Source organism: Eretmochelys imbricata, chromosome 2, assembly GCF_965152235.1.
Source record: "Eretmochelys imbricata isolate rEreImb1 chromosome 2, rEreImb1.hap1, whole genome shotgun sequence".
NCBI classification, from domain to species: Eukaryota; Metazoa; Chordata; order Testudines; family Cheloniidae; genus Eretmochelys; species Eretmochelys imbricata.
The window spans coordinates 160438604-160455631 of NC_135573.1; the positions used below are offsets into that span (position 1 = coordinate 160438604).

At 45.6% G+C, this 17028-nt stretch overlaps 1 protein-coding gene and 1 long non-coding RNA gene across 6 annotated transcripts in view; one reads left to right on the plus strand and one right to left on the minus strand.

Annotated features, from left to right (window-relative positions):
• Positions 1-15002, minus strand: part of LOC144261406 (uncharacterized) — a 28232-nt gene extending 13230 nt beyond the window's left edge. The window contains exon 1 of the long non-coding RNA XR_013345257.1: positions 14598-15002. This is a non-coding gene — a long non-coding RNA (uncharacterized LOC144261406). The remainder of the gene's footprint in view (positions 1-14597) is intronic.
• Positions 15003-15041: 39 nt separating this feature from the next.
• The window catches only part of EPB41L4B (erythrocyte membrane protein band 4.1 like 4B), a 247508-nt gene continuing 245521 nt past the window's right edge, over positions 15042-17028 (plus strand). For all 5 annotated transcript variants that reach the window (XM_077810915.1, XM_077810918.1, XM_077810916.1 and 2 more), the window contains exon 1: positions 15042-15599. In XM_077810915.1, coding sequence (XP_077667041.1) covers positions 15312-15599 — 288 coding nt within the window. In that variant the 5' untranslated portion in view covers positions 15042-15311. The remainder of the gene's footprint in view (positions 15600-17028) is intronic.

Here is a 17028-nt window from a genome sequence, read left to right on the forward strand (position 1 = left end):
TTGTGTTGGGCAGATAAAACTACTTTGGTAGAGCCTTTCCCTAAGCAAGCCAGACAGTGTGCAGCACTTACATCCACTCACTGTATGCATGGTTTGTATTTGTGTTACAATTAACCACAAGAACATACAAATGCTTTAAACTGGAACTCATGGAACTCCCTCGCATACCGAGTGGAATTTGTCCATTGCACCATCCCTTACGGCACTTTTCCCGCTCTGCTTCTTTGGTGTAGCTTATGCCTCCAGCAGCACTAAAAAGGAATAATCACTTCATTGACTTCAACTGATGCAGGATTTGACCCTGAGTGTCCATTTCCATTTCCTTTTCTAAGAGGAAAATTGAATCAGTTGGTTCTTTGCTTCATTCTATAGCTCTTTGATCACGGGTTATGTAAATTAGTCTTGGAATATTGTATATCAAAGTCCTGTTGTGTTTGGTATTCACTGGAACAATTCTCCTCTGTAGCTGAGTACATACTATGCAACTGTTTATTTTAGTACTGTTTATTTTAGCACAGAATTCCACATATTCACATTATACTATTTTCAGTCTCCTGGTGAGGAACAATGGTACTTGTCTGGTGCTAGAAATAATTACTGGAAATTACATTTTGCTGATGTTTCAACTTAAACGACTGTAGTGAAAATTAGTTTACAGCACATAATTCCAATTCTACCGCATTTCTTCAGGAAGCTGGTCATTCAATTGTATTTTGCTTTGAAATGTAGTTTAGAATTAGTATGCTGACAAGTGCCAGACTTGCTCCATGTCCTTTCATTCTTCAAACCTTAACCATGTTTGTGAAATGCCAGGCATCTAAATCAGTTTTCCCTTTGTCAGGTATGAAAGACTATTGTTCTGAGAGGTCAGAAACCACTAAGCTAATGGAACCCATGCCACTTGTTTGTTGTGCTATGAATAATCCACGTTGACTGATTCTACGTTAGAAATTATGAAGCATTATCACAATATCTTTTCATTTCTAGATAAGACTATACACCCACAAATAATTCATATGTATGTGCTGTGATGACGGGCCACATTTTTCAAAAGTAACTAGTGTGATTTTTTTAGTGCTTCAATTTTTTGTTGCCTAGCTGAGACACCTGAAAGGGGTCTGTTTTTTCAGAGTATGGATCTTCAGAACTTTCTGAAAATCTTTAATGAGTCTCAAGTTGAGGCCCCCAAAATTGAAGCACCCACAATCACTAGTCACTTTTGATAATCTTGTCCTTAAAACCTCACATATATAAACTGTTCACGGGGAGAGTGCCCAGGGGAATTTTCCCCTAAAATCTTTTATATTTGGCAAGAAATTTCTAATGACCTGGGAAGATGTTAGGACGACAACACCAAATGCCTCTCTGAAGGATATTAATTGCACTTTTTGGAGTTCATCTTGTGTTTTTTATGTTCTTATGTTTAAAAACAATTTATTGGCTAGCAAAAGTTGGTCAGTCCAATTAGATGTTTAACTAAATTATGAAAAGTTCAGCAGTTACTGTGAGCTTGTTTTTTAGTTTTTGTTGGTTGACGTCATGAGAGAGCTCATAAAAGTAAAGATGCCCATGAGCGGAAAATATCATAGGAGAATGGCAAAATAAGGTAATAGCTCAGAGACATTTGCTGAATACTATCATTAGTTATTGAACATCCACATCAATTATAGAATCAGAATTTACCAATGGCGAAGAGCCCTTGTCCCTTTCCCTGCCAGTGTTGGATTGTTCCCTGTTGTATATTTACTGGTGTCCTATTCCCTGCACCATTTAGCTGAACCAGGCAGATTTAAAGGAGCCCACAGCTTTAGTTCCCTTGCAGTTTACTGAGGAGATGCCCTTATATACACAGACATTTCATTCCCCAGTAGCCTCTGTCAGGCTGCCACCCCCATCCTGATACCCCCAGGGAATGAAAAATCCCCCCATTATCACACAGGGCCATTCCCTCTTCCTGAAGGAAGTGAAAAGGACCCATACAGCCCTTACTTCTGCCTGAGGGAAGAGGAGAACCAGCCTTACACAACATGTGGGATGGGGGAAGCTAATAATATCACTTTAAGGATTAGCACTAGCTACAAGCAAACAGGTGGCTGGCATATAAAATCTTTACATAAAACTCACTGTGCGCAATCCCATCTTGCCCAGGCACTTTGTTATTAAACCAGTTTAATGTGTCCTGCCTTCCTACAAGACAAAGAGAATATCCACAACTCATCTCCTGCTCTTAGAGAAGGGGTGAAAGAGTCCGGGCCCCCTGTTCAGTGGAAGGAAAGAGAAGCGATGCCCTGCTCCCTGCCTAACAAGGATAGCATTAAGATAGACCATCCCCCACCAACACTGACAATGGGAGGTTGGGGGTGGGGGGGGAGAGGCATTGTGTGTCCTAGGGAGGAATTGTTGCAAGGCCTAATATGAGAAATAAGGGTTGTGGAGGAGAAAGAGGGCCACAGGACCTGGTGGGGGCTGCCACAGAATCGAGTAATTCTGACAAGTTTTGGATCTGTATCCACACTCTTCTGCGAACCAAAATCTGAGCTGTTTGAGATTTCCTTGTTCATTTGTATTTTTGAAATGCTAATGTTGGGGTTTGCTTGATAGTCCCATAACAAATAAAAATCCATCACACTTCTCATCATGCCCCCCTGAGGAGGCATATGGGGCCGTAAGCTTTACGTGGCTTTAGGCTTTCTTTCCACATACCCATCCTGACTCTGAGACCTGTTGGGCACCAAACTGATCCCTGGGGCAAGTTAGAGCAGCCAAGGCTGGTCTAACTTGTCCTGATGAGTAGTGGTTGTCAGGGGCCCACTTTGCTAGCCAGGACTGCCAGAGCACATCATGCACCAGACCCCTCTTGTCCACTAACAAGCCTTTTTGCTTCCTTAGCTGGCACTGGAGCACTCAGTCTACCAAGGGGGGCCAACTCATGATCTCCTATACCGGGGGACTCCTTAGCTGTATCCATAAAGCAGCTTTAGGTACCTTTTGTGCTGCTGGAACAGCACAAAGGGCATTTGAGGGGCCAAGGATGTGGCCCTACAGCTTTTCTAGTCTCTGGATTTTATTTTCTCTCTGATCCCCTTGAGGTTTTTTCATTTCTCCTCCTCTCCCTCCAATCTCAGTCTCAGATTCTCCTGAAATGTAGGATTTGAAGTGCATTTTCTCATTTTGATATTTCTTTCATTTCTCGCTATGTTCCTCTCTCCACCTGTCTCCTTCACCCCATCAGCAAGACTAAAATAGGCCCTATTCCTGCTGTGGCATGCCTTATTAGACAATCATGTTGCTTGATGAGTGAAGGGGCAGGCTTGATTTGACAGTGGGGGTCTCATCAAATGTTGATTAAGGTTGTAAGATGATACATTAGTTGATAGCTAAGATCAATATAATTGTACCAGTGAAACATTAATGATACCCATGTAACCGGAGCAGTGGAAAAATCCAAAGCTGGGAAGCCAAATACAAATAACACCCTTGTCAATAAGCGTATCAGCTATACATTATATCAGACTTCAGAATGGGCTCCCCTTGAAGAGCACTCAGAAGATTCAGCTAGTGCAGAACGCAATTGCCTATTTACATAGCTATGCCTCTCACATGAAGAATACTACACAAGGGCCCCCACTGGTGGCACAAACTTCCAATGTCTTTCCTGATGTTTGGTTTAATCTGTAATCAATCCCTATCTGATTTGTACCTCTTAACTACCTTAGTGACCACTCTTTGCCTGATGCTCTAGTCCAGCAGTGGAAATCAGCTAGTGCTCTCTCATTGCCAGTCCTTTCTTTACAAATAGGGACAGTGCCTTTTCAGTGGACAACCTTCAACTTTGGGATCGCCTTCTCCCATTGCAAAGCTCTGTTTTTTTAACCTAAGGGTATGCTTATTTATATAGGCTTTTGCCTGAAGGGTTTTGAGTTTCCTTACAGGGTGGCGTTTTCCTTTGAGTTTTTTACTAGGGTGATGTTGTGTCAGTCTAGTTTGTTTTAATGTATGTGATGTTGCAGTCTGTGTGTACCTACTGGCACATTTTAGAATCTGAAGGAATATTTTATTGTGGAGAATGAGTTGATACACCATACTGCAAAGCCGAGACTGCCCTTGCAGTGTAGCAGGATCAGAAAAAAAGTTTGCCAGAGTGGTACATCTGAATTCTAGTTTATAGATACTTGTGCTCCTATCAGCATTGTCAAAAGCCACATAAGTTAATGCCGAAAGTACACTGGGTTTATATCTTTTTGAAGAACTGAAATCCTTTGGGAATGGTGCTGCAGAGAAGAGTGTGTGAATTTACAGTGCCCTGGGGGCTGGTGACATCAGGAAGTGACATGTTAAGGTTGGATCAGAAGGTGAGTTCTCTGGTCTGTGTTTAACTGTCAGTTTCTACACCAACTTAGTTAAAGGGATGCAACTCATATAGATCATTAGTACACAGAACTGGAAAAGAGTCACCCCAATTTTCCAGTTACATCTAGTAATTGTTTACTTTCATATGTGAACAATTGCTATATTTTTTATGGAGGCAATATGCAATCACGAATGGGAAGGAAGTTGTTTTGCATGGTCATGAATGGGAGTGAGACGAAAACTCTCCAAATCTATGTACCTCAAGAAAGTTTAATTCATGACAAAGGTAAAATTAAAATAAAGTGAAATAAGCATTTAATTATATAATTTTCATCTTGGGTCTGAGCCTTTTCCTCTCCTGACTGACAGCTCACAGAGTGGCTTCTCATTTAGGCCCAGTGGACAAATTAGCATCCTTAAGTGGGCCTAAAAGAGGATTGTTCATCAGGGTTTGATTCTCTAGCAAACAGGTTGCTCAACTGTTGTAGGTACTCATCTGCTTGTCAAACAATTAAGATTTGCTTGTTGGAGATCATGTCATATTCACTTCTAGGAATGGCAGCCATGTGAATTGATCTTGCTTAGGGATGATATTAATAGCAAATTGTTTCAGTGAATGCCAAAGAAGCAATAATATAGGTTCCTGGGGATTTGGGAGAGGTTTTTTTTCAGCTTGTTATTAACATTCTCCATAAAGAATAACGGCATGACACCATTTAGAGAGCATTATGAAAATGTTCCTATAAAAGTTTACATCAACCCTCCCCACCCCCAAAGTTTACAGTGCTACACATGAGAATTATGTCAGTCACAATTGAAGAGGATTCTGACTTTATGATTGATAAAATACCTTAGCCATGGGGAACATCTTAAAATTAAGAAAGTGAGACTGTAAGGAAGTCTTTGAGGCCCAGGCTGTCTTTTCTTTATATATGTACAGAATTTAGCATAGTGGAGTCCCCCTCCCCCTAGGCACCACAGTACAAATAATAACAAGCATTGCTGATGAGATCGCCAGGGTTAAAATAGCATACTACTGTTTGTGGGCTGTTTCTTCTGACTAATCCATTTCATAAGCAGAATGAAAAAAAGTTTATAGTCTCTTACCCTGTGCTTCCACAGAGCTGGTTGCAGTAAAAATGCCACTTTGCAGTGCAATGGCAGTTGCTAGCTATAGGCTCAGAAATCACTGCTTTCACAGATAACATAATTTCCTTCACTTAAACCAATCTCCGAACCCTGACTTTCCTTCCAAATTATTGTGCTAAGGAAAGCTCAGGATTCTCTTGTCCATTTAAAAAAAATTGCATAGGAAAGATGACTCCTGATTTCCTCTGGTATATGAGAGATTGGAATCAAGCCCGATGAGTCTTGTGGTTGGGTCTCTCTAAATTGGGGGGGACGGGGATGGTATCTATATGTTCGGTAGGCCATGCCCAATATTGCCTCCTGGTATCAAAAGGGAAAGTCCCCCCATTGCCATGCAAGATGGGACCCTTTTTGCAGAGACAACTGCTGTTCCACTGTGCGCGCAAACAACCCAGCAGCATGGCTTCTATCATTGTCTGGATTGCCCTGCAACTGCATAGTAGCAGTCACAGATGGGATCCAGAGAGAGGTAATCCTGCTCTAAGAGTAGAAATCTGAAAGTAGTGCAAGGGACAGTGGCAGGGAGGGTACAGGGCACCTCCTCCCCCTTTCTGTCTCCTCAATCTGCTGAATGTCTTTAGCATGGGGTAAGGGATGGCAGCTGATTACACGAAGCCCATATTCCTGTTTCTATACTGAAAGAGGACCCTTCCGTACATCTTATTCAATTCAGATTTGAATTAGGATCAGCAAAGCGGGGACAACTGATTGGTGTTTTCATATGTTAAGGAAACATATTTTATTATTCCAATCTGTAATCTCCTTGAACGATTTGTTCAATACCGCTAGGAAAGAAATATGACCACTGCTGTTTCTTCTGTTCTACCACCAGCGCTCTGATATTTCTTTGGATTTTTTCAAAGAGTCTGCTATAAGAGCAATTAAATATCGCACTTGAATGCTCTGATAGTTTCTTTTCAAAATCCAGGTATTTGAAGGACTGGGCAACAGAAGTAAGAATACTGGGAAATTTGGGAGCTTTGAATAAGAAGGCACCTCTTTGGGGAATATACACACATATTAACTTTTTATTTGATGATTCCAAAAAGTTTTCACCAAGCTGGAATTGTATTTCTCATTAGGAAAAATCAGAACGGTAAAAAGGCAGAGCAAGAAAGCAAAAGTAGCCACCAAATAACTATTTAAATAGCTAGTTATTCAATAGCTTTCCACAATATTTCCACCTTCCACCAATATCTCAGGCTTTATATTAAGAAGAGATGTTACTCTCCAGTTCCATGCTTGTGTGATACAGTGTCGTCGCCTCCTTCCTTCAGGGCGTTCTGGGAACTGCAGCTGCTGGGAACCCTCCAGTTCCCTCCCCCTGCCCCTGGCCTTGTCTTCTATATGTGAGCCGGGCTTTGTCGGGTACAGTGGCCCCTAGTAATGGCCAACAACTCTGCAGCCCATTTCTGTGGAGAAAAAGGGAAATTCTGTGCATCCAACGTTAATTTCTGCAAAATTCTGCATTGCGCAGTGGTGCAGAATTTCCCCAGGAGTAAATGGGTTCACAGATAGTCCCCTTGGGCATTCCAGTCTCTCTTGCCACAAGCTGGACTTAGAGACAGTTGGTTGCCATACACCAAAGATCACAAACTATTCAGGTTGCTTCCAGTCCCAAGAGATCAGTTACCTACCCCAGGTCAATTTGTACCTTAGATCTCTCACCAAAGACAATGCTTGTAGCCAGTCCTGTAATAAATTAACTAAAGATTTATTAGTTAGGAAAAAGAAAGGAGAGAGTTATTACAAGGTTAAAGCAGGCAAACATATGTACACAGATGAGTTACAGTTTTTGGTTTTAAAAAGTGACAGAGTTGTAGTAATCTGTCAGCTCTCAATGTCTTTTAGGGCTAATCCAGGTGGACCCTAGGGATCTTTGCTTCTGTTTCATAAACTGCAGCGCTGTGACAGGCCTAACAGCAGAAGAGAGATGAAAAATTTTCTTGTCAGCTATTTTTATGTCCTTCTTCCAGAATTCAAGCTAATAGGATGAGCTCTTTTGCAAGTAGCCACTTCATGGGTGTGAAGGGGCAATTAACAAAGTTTTAGTATTGTGATGTCCCACATTGGCCCATTTAGTTTTGATACCTTCTTGATGGTTAGGAGAGGAGTCCTCCTGACTAAGTTTACAGTTTCAGAGCCAACATTTTTACAGTTATAAAGCAAAAACTCAAGTATTATCTTATAGCATGTGATAAAGATATAATGAGATTAATGCATGCAGCAACTAACAAGCATTTCATAAACACTGAACACATTGTTATGGTTAAGATAGTTATTGAACTTATACTAACACACAAGTGAAACAGACTGGTTTCCAGCAATGAATATGTCAGTGCTTGGCTGTGGCCTAAAGCCTTGGCCACAGCTGGCACCTAGTCAGATAGCATCACACTCACTACTTCCATTCTCATTTCAAATACTTCATGTGTGACCTTGCAAAAACAATGGAAGTTGTAGTCTATTAGTTGTTAGCTCATAAGTTTGCATATCCACTGGAGTACTGTCAGTTGCAATATACATTTTACTGACTATATCAAATAAAAATGCTTTCTCAGTCCCAAACTTTGAAATGAAGAGGTTATATAGGTTTTCCAGCATTGAGAGCTACGGAATCAGTTTCTATACTACTTTGCTAAGGGCTTCAAATATAGAATTGATCATATATGTTTGTCAGATAAAAGCTGAGGTGAACTTTCTCCAATCTATCATCTGTAAGGTCCTCAATTGCCATCTGATGAATGCCACTTTGGATTTCAATCTTGTGATCACCAGACAAACCATCCATTTTCTTAACAAAGATTTCAAAATTGATGTCTGTATTCACTTTATATGCTGGGGTCATGGTGAGATGCAACCTAGCCAAGGCTTCCATGTAATCATCCAGAGAATCCATGACAAACAGCAGTGCCCCAATGCCTCTGGAAATCGTCTCATAGTCATGGAGGGTCAAAAAAGAAGTCAATTTGCCCTGGCAAGTCCCATATTACATTTCATCATCTCTGGTCTCCAGCTCTCCTCTAAGAAGGAATCAAGCTTCTCTCCGTTATCTGCTAGCCCAACAATAGTATTTCCCTCCTTCCCTTTCCTAGAGCTTCCTCAGTCCCTGGCTCATCCAGGCCATGCTCCTCTCACCCACATGGCTCGCTGCTGAGCCAACTCCCCATCTATATGCCACTCCTTTGATGTGAATAGCCACGTTCTGAGGGAGTGGGACATTCAGACCTTGCTAGATTTTCTATTTGGACTGCTGCAACAGGTGCCAATTGTTTTGCAGACACTTGTTCAGTAGGAAGTGGACAGAGTCCACCAAATCCTCAGAGAGATAATAATGTTTATTCACATTTCTAAAATATGCTGATCATATTCTAAGCGTATGCGCAATTTCGAAAAACAACAATTAAAGTGCAGCTTTCCTTTGTGATTATGTACATTCCCGTTCCACATTCAGTGTCTCTTTCTGTATCAAATGTGCTGAGTTTATAAAGTTGTTTTGTTTTTTAATTGACAACACTGATAGTTAATTGGGGTCCTTCCTTCCACACATCATCGGGGTAGTAAAGGTTCTGCAGGTCAAAGAAGATGATTATGTCGAGCTTCTAAACTTCTTTCTAGATTTTCCTCCTCTGCGACAAATATATTTTCTTTTAGCCTTAGTGTAATGTGTATGAATTATATTTTCACCTTGGCTGTATTTCTAGGATTATTTCAACAAGCAGGGAAAGCTCCCAACTGTTTTCACAATCAGTTAACATTGCAACATTCTTCCCGCGTTGCTGCAGAATTCAGTATAGCACCGCTGCATATATCAAAGGGGGATTTGCTGTGTTGTTTAGGTCTCATGTGCCTCATAGCACAAAGGGCCTTGAATTTATTTCTCTGTGGCGATATGATTAAAAGACACATCTGCCTTAGAAAATATCATCTGTGCTGGGTATGGATCAAGGAGGCATCAGTGTTTTCGCCTTTAGTGATCATTTGTACATATGTTGCATAAAGTACCTTTTAGGCTCATTTGAAGGCCATAATTAAAAGAGCACGTTGGTCAAAGGTCACCTTTTTAAAATGAGTTTCTGATGTTATTGCCGTTTAGATAGTATTGAATGCTTTTATTTAGCTCTAATGATGAGATTCCTAGGCTTAAAAATAATTTCTTTGAACTGACTTGTATAAAAATCAGTACAATAAACTGATGAAAACCTCAGCTGGTGTATTACTCATAAACTAGCTAGTGTTGGGCCTGTTCAGTAGATGGATGGGAGACATGAAGAAATATGTAGTCAGCAGGGAACATTTTTCCTTTTAGGGACTTGCCTACATGGGAAAGTTTCACCAGCTATGCAGGTACAGTTATACCACCATAGTTATACCGGTATAACTCTGCTTGGACACACATATCCAGCAATAAAAGTGCCTGTTATCAGCTTATCTTAAACCACTTCCAAAGCAACATAAACTAAACTAGAAGCTTATCCTGGACTAAGAGTGTTCACCTGAGTTATATTGGTATAACAGTTTAAATTCACACCTCACCTTATGCCAGTATAACTTCCTATGTAGACTAGCCTTAACTCAGTTTTGAATCAGTTGGAGGAGGCATCTGATAATACAAAATCAAAGTCCTGACCACCTATCAGGTCATTAAAGAGACTATGGTACATTTTGTAAGCATAGAAGTATTAGCCCCAGTGTCCTTGTCTAATTATGATTTGCATAATTAAATCAATGGTGACCCGGGGGAGGGGCAAGGGTCACATGACCCTCCCCAAAATGCCCCGGGGCGCGGGGAAGGCCAGCAGCTGGGGAGATGAAGGGGCAGGGCTAGAGCTGGAAAGGAAGAGGTGGGGGCAGAGCCTCTCCTCTTCTGGCCATGCTGCCTGGTGTGGCATGCCGCACTGCACTCTCCCAGGCAGCCTCGTGGCGCGAGACTGCCTGGCAGAGAGCAGCCGCTGCGTGCCGCACCATGGGCAGCATCCCAGACAGGCAGCATGGCCGGAGGCTGCCGTGGAGAGTGCTCCACGTATGCCAGGGGGACTGGAGCAGAGCCCCCCTGCCAGGTAATGTGGGATGGGGAGAACACAGGGCCCCTGGGCTGGTGGCAGGGCAGGGACAAGTCATGTGGGAAGCGGGGCGGGGAAGAGTCACATGAGGGGGTCACGTGGGGGGGTGAGGACGAGTCACATGGGGAGGTCACGTGCCCCCGTTTAGCTGGTACCTCCTTTGTGTCCCTCCCACTAAGTCGCCTCTCTTCATTTCAATTTTAAAAGAGATTTTGTATTGGACTCTGCAGTTAAACAGCTGCTGCGTTTCAGTGTTGGGTGAAGTGGTTTTATGTACAGTTTACCTATCAGAGTTCTTTTCTTCTAACTAAACTGCTTTGGGGATCTTTCTGGATGAAAGGTGGCATATAAATGCAACTTACTCTAAGCCTTGTAACACATCGTTACCTTTGCATTTTCCTCCTGCTGTGTGTCTGTGTATAAAGCAATCCAGAAATAGGGTAAAATTAGACATATTCACATAACTGACATGGTGTTTGGGAAAGTAAACAAACACGTGACTGTGATGCACCACAGGAAGATCATAACTCAAGGGCTGTCATGCTAAAAAGCATTGCCTTCAATGACTTTTCCCCAAACTAGTTTCATTGTTGTCTATGGGGTTAGCACAATCAACAAACTCTCAAATCTAAAAGACCAAATAATCTTCATATCTTCTCAGGCTCTCTATTTCTAGTTTTATTAACACAGACAACGGGTCCATACCGTGTGTGCTCGTTGTTTGAGCCCTTTTGTGCAAGTTGTTTTTAAGGAGGACTGAAAGTTGAAGCATATTCTAGCAAAAGCTTGCAAAATGTCCCATTTTAGTCTCTGTAAAGACGCATGAAATTTTTGCCAAATTGCAGAAAAAGAAAATCTAGCTATGTTCAATTTAAATGTAGTACTCTTCTTTTTACATAGTGAAAGTCTGGCAGAGCAGCAAAATCCACAAATGCATAGACAGTGACACAAAATAAGAAAAGGAAGAGGTCTCTAATTGTTAGACAGTGCATATAATACCACAATAGAATTATCTTAATTAGGACATCCAATAGTAGCTGCCGTTAAGAAGCGGTGTCTTTTTTTTTCTTAAACAGCCAGACACTTAAACTGAAACAAAATACTGAATGAAATTACACAAATAGAAATATTTTTGCTACATTTCATCCATTCATACCATTTATTTGGTAATGGTTAGTATGTCACAAGTGGTTACACATCACTTACCCTCTTGGCACTGGCCAAATGCCACTAAGTGGCTTTTTTTTTGCAAATAGTGGCCCAATTAAACTGCCGTTATTTCTACTCCTTGCAGTTATGCTGATCTGGTTACCTGGGGGCTGTCCATAGGAACACAGGAATTGCTATACTGGATCAGACACATGCTCCATCTAGTCCACTATTCTGTCTCTGGCAGTGACTGGTACCAGATGCTTCAGACTAATGTATAAGAACCCCATAGTAGGAAGAAGTCCTATCTTGATTAAGATTATACTGCAATGTACACCTTTATAGCAGGGTCAATCTGAGCATCTCAAAGTGTTTTTCAATATTGTTTAAGCCTTTTATTGCTCCTGTGAGGTAGCTTGTGGAATCCCCATCACTGGAGGTTTTTAAGAACAGTTTGCACAAACATCTGTCAGGGATGGTCTAGGTTTACTTAATCCTGCCTCAAAGCAGGGGCTGGAATTGATGACCTCTTGAGGTCTTGTCTAGCACCTACATTTCTATGATTCTAAGAGGAATATCTTCACCCACAAATAAGTTGCAGCCACCTTAAGGATGGAGCGCAGCAGATGTTTAACAGCACATGGCATCACCTGAGGGCATATCCACTCAAAACTGAAAGGGGAATGTGGGCAGGCAGAATGTAACATTTCTATGATTCTCAGAGTGCTGGTTACTGAATCACCAGCATCACTTCCTGCAGCAACCAGGTCTCCTTTGAAGGTCTCTTGTCCACTTATTGATCAGGTTCAACCTTGCATCATTTAGGAGATCCGATGGAATCACAGCATGTGTGAGGCTCCTCTATAACAGTACTGTTTCTTTTTAGTGTGGTCACTGGACAATATTTTGTATGCTAGTAGTGAAAGTCAAGCAGATATAAATCATGTAACCCTCGGATTGATTAGGGTTTGAAAAAGATGCTCCTACTTTCCCCCTGCAAAGGGCTTGTTTCTCAGGGGCTGCAGGAAGATGCTTGTGGCTCACTAAGTCAGAGCTGCCCACCCTTTCACCATGTCCCGTCCCCATCCCCGACATGCTCTCTCTCCCTTTACACCAGGGATGAGGCTCATTCAGGAGGTAGCAGAGCCACCACTGCCAGATTTCTGTCACTTTAAGAGTATTTTGTGCTGTTTATGTAGTGTAAAATGGTCTTACTGGACTGGAGAATCTGTCCTGTAATGTTCACAAAAGAAAGAACCCTAAACTATGGCACCTGATTTTAAGATTCCTAATAATGGCAAACTTAGAAAATACAAAGAAATGCAATTGAAGTCTGTGCAAATATAATCTCTAGTAGTACTGGATGAAGAAAAGAGACATGCACCTCCCCATTTTCAGCAAGGCTTCTTTAAATAACTGTAGAGTTGGGGGAAATACCAGCCCAAATATCTTGCTAATTCAATGAGTATTTTGCTGGAGTGAGCACTTCAGGTCTGAGCCCCTTGCGTAGTGTGAAACAATAGGAAGAGATGCAGAGCTGCTGCTACCAGATAATTTAGCAGTGATGTCCAAGCCCTTTAGTGCAAGACAATGCTTTACATCCATTTGTTCTAATGATGAAAAGTGGATGCATGGAATTGTGCCTTTTGTTGCTTTCATAAGAAATGATGTACTGCCAATATTTTAAACATAGGGCTTCTACAAATGTCCCCTCCTCCGGTCATACTAAATGCTGTGACCCTAGGCTGCTATGTTTGCAGAGAGAATGGGTGAAGGATTATTTAAAAACATGTTTGATTTGTAGCCATAACCAAGGAAGGAGGACTACTGTTCAGCCTGAAAAGCAAATGAAGAGGTAGGAAATGTGGGAGAATGCCCTCCCTTTGGGATTTTTTTTTTAAATACATAGTGGTGATTCTGAAGGCAGTATTTTTGTGTGTCCTAAGAATATGATTTTTGCAGGAGTGCCTGAACAGTGTCTAGAGGACAGGTACATTTAATCAGAGACAGAGAAATTTTTCTTATCCTTCCTTCAATTATTTAGTGAAACTTTAACAAGGTGTAAGTATCCCCTCTCTAGGACTACCCTGGATACAAGATACACCATGCATGTCCTTGATCCATCCCATTTCTGTGAACAGGCAACAGGTCCTTCTCAGATGGCCTGGACTGCTTTCAGAAATACTGAGTGTATATTTTCTTATTTCCTGCTGCCCTCGTTTTTATTCACTCATTTTCTCAGTTCACTTTCCCGTCTTATCTCGTCCCTGTGGTCCTTAATGTTTCCTTAAGTGTCTAGGTATTATTTCCCCCTCCCATAGGTTTATTACTGTCCCAGATTAGCTAGGAGTGTCCTGCAGCTATCTAAACCACTGGCTCTCAATTTGAGTGCTGCATACTGGTGTTTGGGGTGTGTGATAGTGATTGGGGGGAGGGGTAACCAACTTTATGGCTGGATGAAAGGGGGTTCTGAATCCGTGGTAGGGGGGCACCTGATACAACGGAAAACCGTAACCTGATTACAATATGGAAATTAACTTAGCAAACTGCCCTACCAGCGCTGGCGCAGCTGTCTCTTTGATCTGAAGCCTCTGGGCAGAGCAGGGAGCCCTGGCAGTGTTTATTACAGGTGCTGTGGGCGGTGGGCAGATGCAGTGACAGGTTCTCTAGCTTCACCTGCCGCCGCTGCCCCTGCATTTTAGCAGCTAGAAGCAGTGCTGTGCTCCCCATGGCTCCTGCGGCGTAGAAGCCCAATTGGCAGAGTGCAGGGGATAAGGAGAGGAGGCAGGAGAGAAGGAACAGCCCGTGACGGGGGGAGAGGGTAGCGAAATAACAGCGGGGAGGAGCAAGGCCGGATCGCGGCCTAAATTACACACAACGACCCACCTCTAATAGATTTCCTCGTCTTCCCTCCCCCCGCCACGCTGCAGTGTCGCTTTAGGGGCACACGCGGCTCGTCCCGCCCCAGAGGTCCCAGACGCCTCCCCGTGGCAGCGAGGGCCAGCAGAGGGCAGCAGGCAGCTGCCTTACCCGTGCGCAGGGCAGCAAGGTGCGGATTGCCGAGCTCGCAGGTGAAACGCTGCGCTTGGACCTTCCTCCGCCTCCCCGGCCCGCCGGTCCCTCCCTGGCCGGAGGTGGAGCGGGGGCAGGCCCGGCGCAGGCGCCCTCCCCGCTCGGAGCCTGTGCGCGCGCCCCGCCGGAGCGGGGAGCAGGTGGGACCCCGGCCGCCCCGCCGGGCGAGCACCCCGGGGCAGCCGGGCGGGAGCAGCGCCAGGGCACGGGCGGCCGCCGCGGGACCTTTCCCCCAGGAGCGGCCGCCGCCGCCGCTACAGGTTGCATCGCGCTCCGCCTCAGCAGCGGCGGCAGCTCCCCCTGGCCGCCCCGCGGCGCGGCTCCCGCTGCAGGAGGGGCTGCATCTCCCCCGCCCCCTTCCCTCGGCCGGGCGGCGCTGCAGAGGGCGGAGCTGGGAGCCGGGGAGGGTTGGCCCCGGTGCCTGGCTCCCGGCGGGCGGTGCTGCGGGGTTGCTCTGGGAGGCTCCCCGGGGCTGGGCGCGGAGCTGCGGGCTCTGGGGTGTGAGCAGCCGGGTAGGGCGCCCCCAGGATGCTGCGGTTCCTGCGCAGGACCTTTGGCCGGCGGTCGATGCAGCGCTACGGGCGAGGGGCTGGACGCGGAGCCGGGCGAGGAGGCGCCTTCGGGGCTGGGGATGAGCGGGACGGGGGGCTGAGAGGAGCCGCCGCCGCGGAGGGGTTCCCCTCTTCCCCGCACCCCGGAGGAGCCGGGCACAGCGCCGGAGCCGTTGTCCACATCCCGGCGGCCGGGGACAGCAAAGCGGCGCTGCAGTGCCGGGTCCTGCTGCTGGACGGGACCGACGTCAACGTGGAGCTGCCGGTGAGTACCGCGCTGCAGCCCACCCCCAGCGTAGTCCCCCCCCTCATGCCATGACGATGCCCCCATACAGCCCCCCCCCCCGAGTAACACACATTTGCCTGCGTGCACACTTCTCCCTCCCCAACAACATGCCCCTTGTGGAGCCCCCTTGACACGCCCCTGCCCCCCCCCCGCGTGCCTTCTATGCACTGCCCGCCAGGTAACTAGCCTGGCGGCTCCTGTTTGCCCCTCTCCTTTCCCCGGGGGCTCCCCCTTCCTCTCGGTACAAACCACCCGCGTCTGCTTTCCCCTCCCGGCAGTGCGTATGGAGGAGACACCCACCTGCTCCCCTCCCCCGCGTGAGCTGCTCCTGCTCCTCACCCCAGGGGCTGCCACGATCCCTGGGCTCGGGCGCTCGGGGATAGGGAGGGGGGCGCGGGCCTGCTGCATAGGCAGGGGGAGCCGCCATCTCCTCCCCCTCTCCCCCGCGCATCTGAGTTGCTACATTGTAATGGATTCGTGCTCTTGTTAAGGTCGTTTGCGCCCCCTCCCCCGATAGTGTTGGGGGAGGGGGGGGAGCCCGCGGTGCAAGGGGCCTGGGGGTGGTGAGGGAAGCTGTAGCTGTTCACTGGGATTTCTATCTTTCCTGTTTCCCCCAGCCCCGGCTCATTTCAGCAAGAGGCGGTCACTGCGCTCACAGTCCGCACCTGTAGCTCTGCAGGGGAAAGCAAAGAGCCGGGCTTGTTTCTGGGGTCACGCCGCTGGTTCAGGTCCCTTTGGCCTAGCGCGAGCGGCGTGTTGTGCTTGCGGGGCGGGGGTCGCAGTTTATGGTCGCCGTGCAGCGCTGTTTGGGGGGGGCAGGGGAGAGAGCGAGTAACCTTCTTCCCCTCCTCCCCCCAACTTCCTTGCATTTCCTGGCAGGCGTTAAGCCTGGCTGTCTAAAGTGCAGGAACGGCTCCCTATTAGGCCTGATAATGTCACACACCCAGGTGCACGCTGACATTTCCGACTGAAGTTGCAGGATTGCTGTGCCAACGTTGTACCTTGTGGCTGAGGCGTAATTCTCTCCTTGTCCCGCACAGGCATCTCTCTTGCACTGGGGTGTGTGTGTGTGCTTTTCTCTGCGGTGAATACACAGGGGCAGTAGCGGCATAGGTAACTCTACAAGGGTCCTCGGGTTCTTGTACAGACAAGTCTCTCTTCCCTGGGCTTGACCCGGCTGCGCGCTGCATTCTCTGCACCTCTCTCAAACGTGCTGCTGAGAGATCCACTGTGATCTGCTGCCTTGACTTTAACAGAAAATTGAATTCTTGACAGCCCATAGTTGGGTTGGTTTGAGCTGCTGCTGCTCACCCAACTCTGGGAGTTAAGTACTGTGGTATAAGAAATGCAAATCTAATAATACATTTTGCAAGTCCTGGCTTTCTCTTTTTTGATTGTTCTTGGGCTA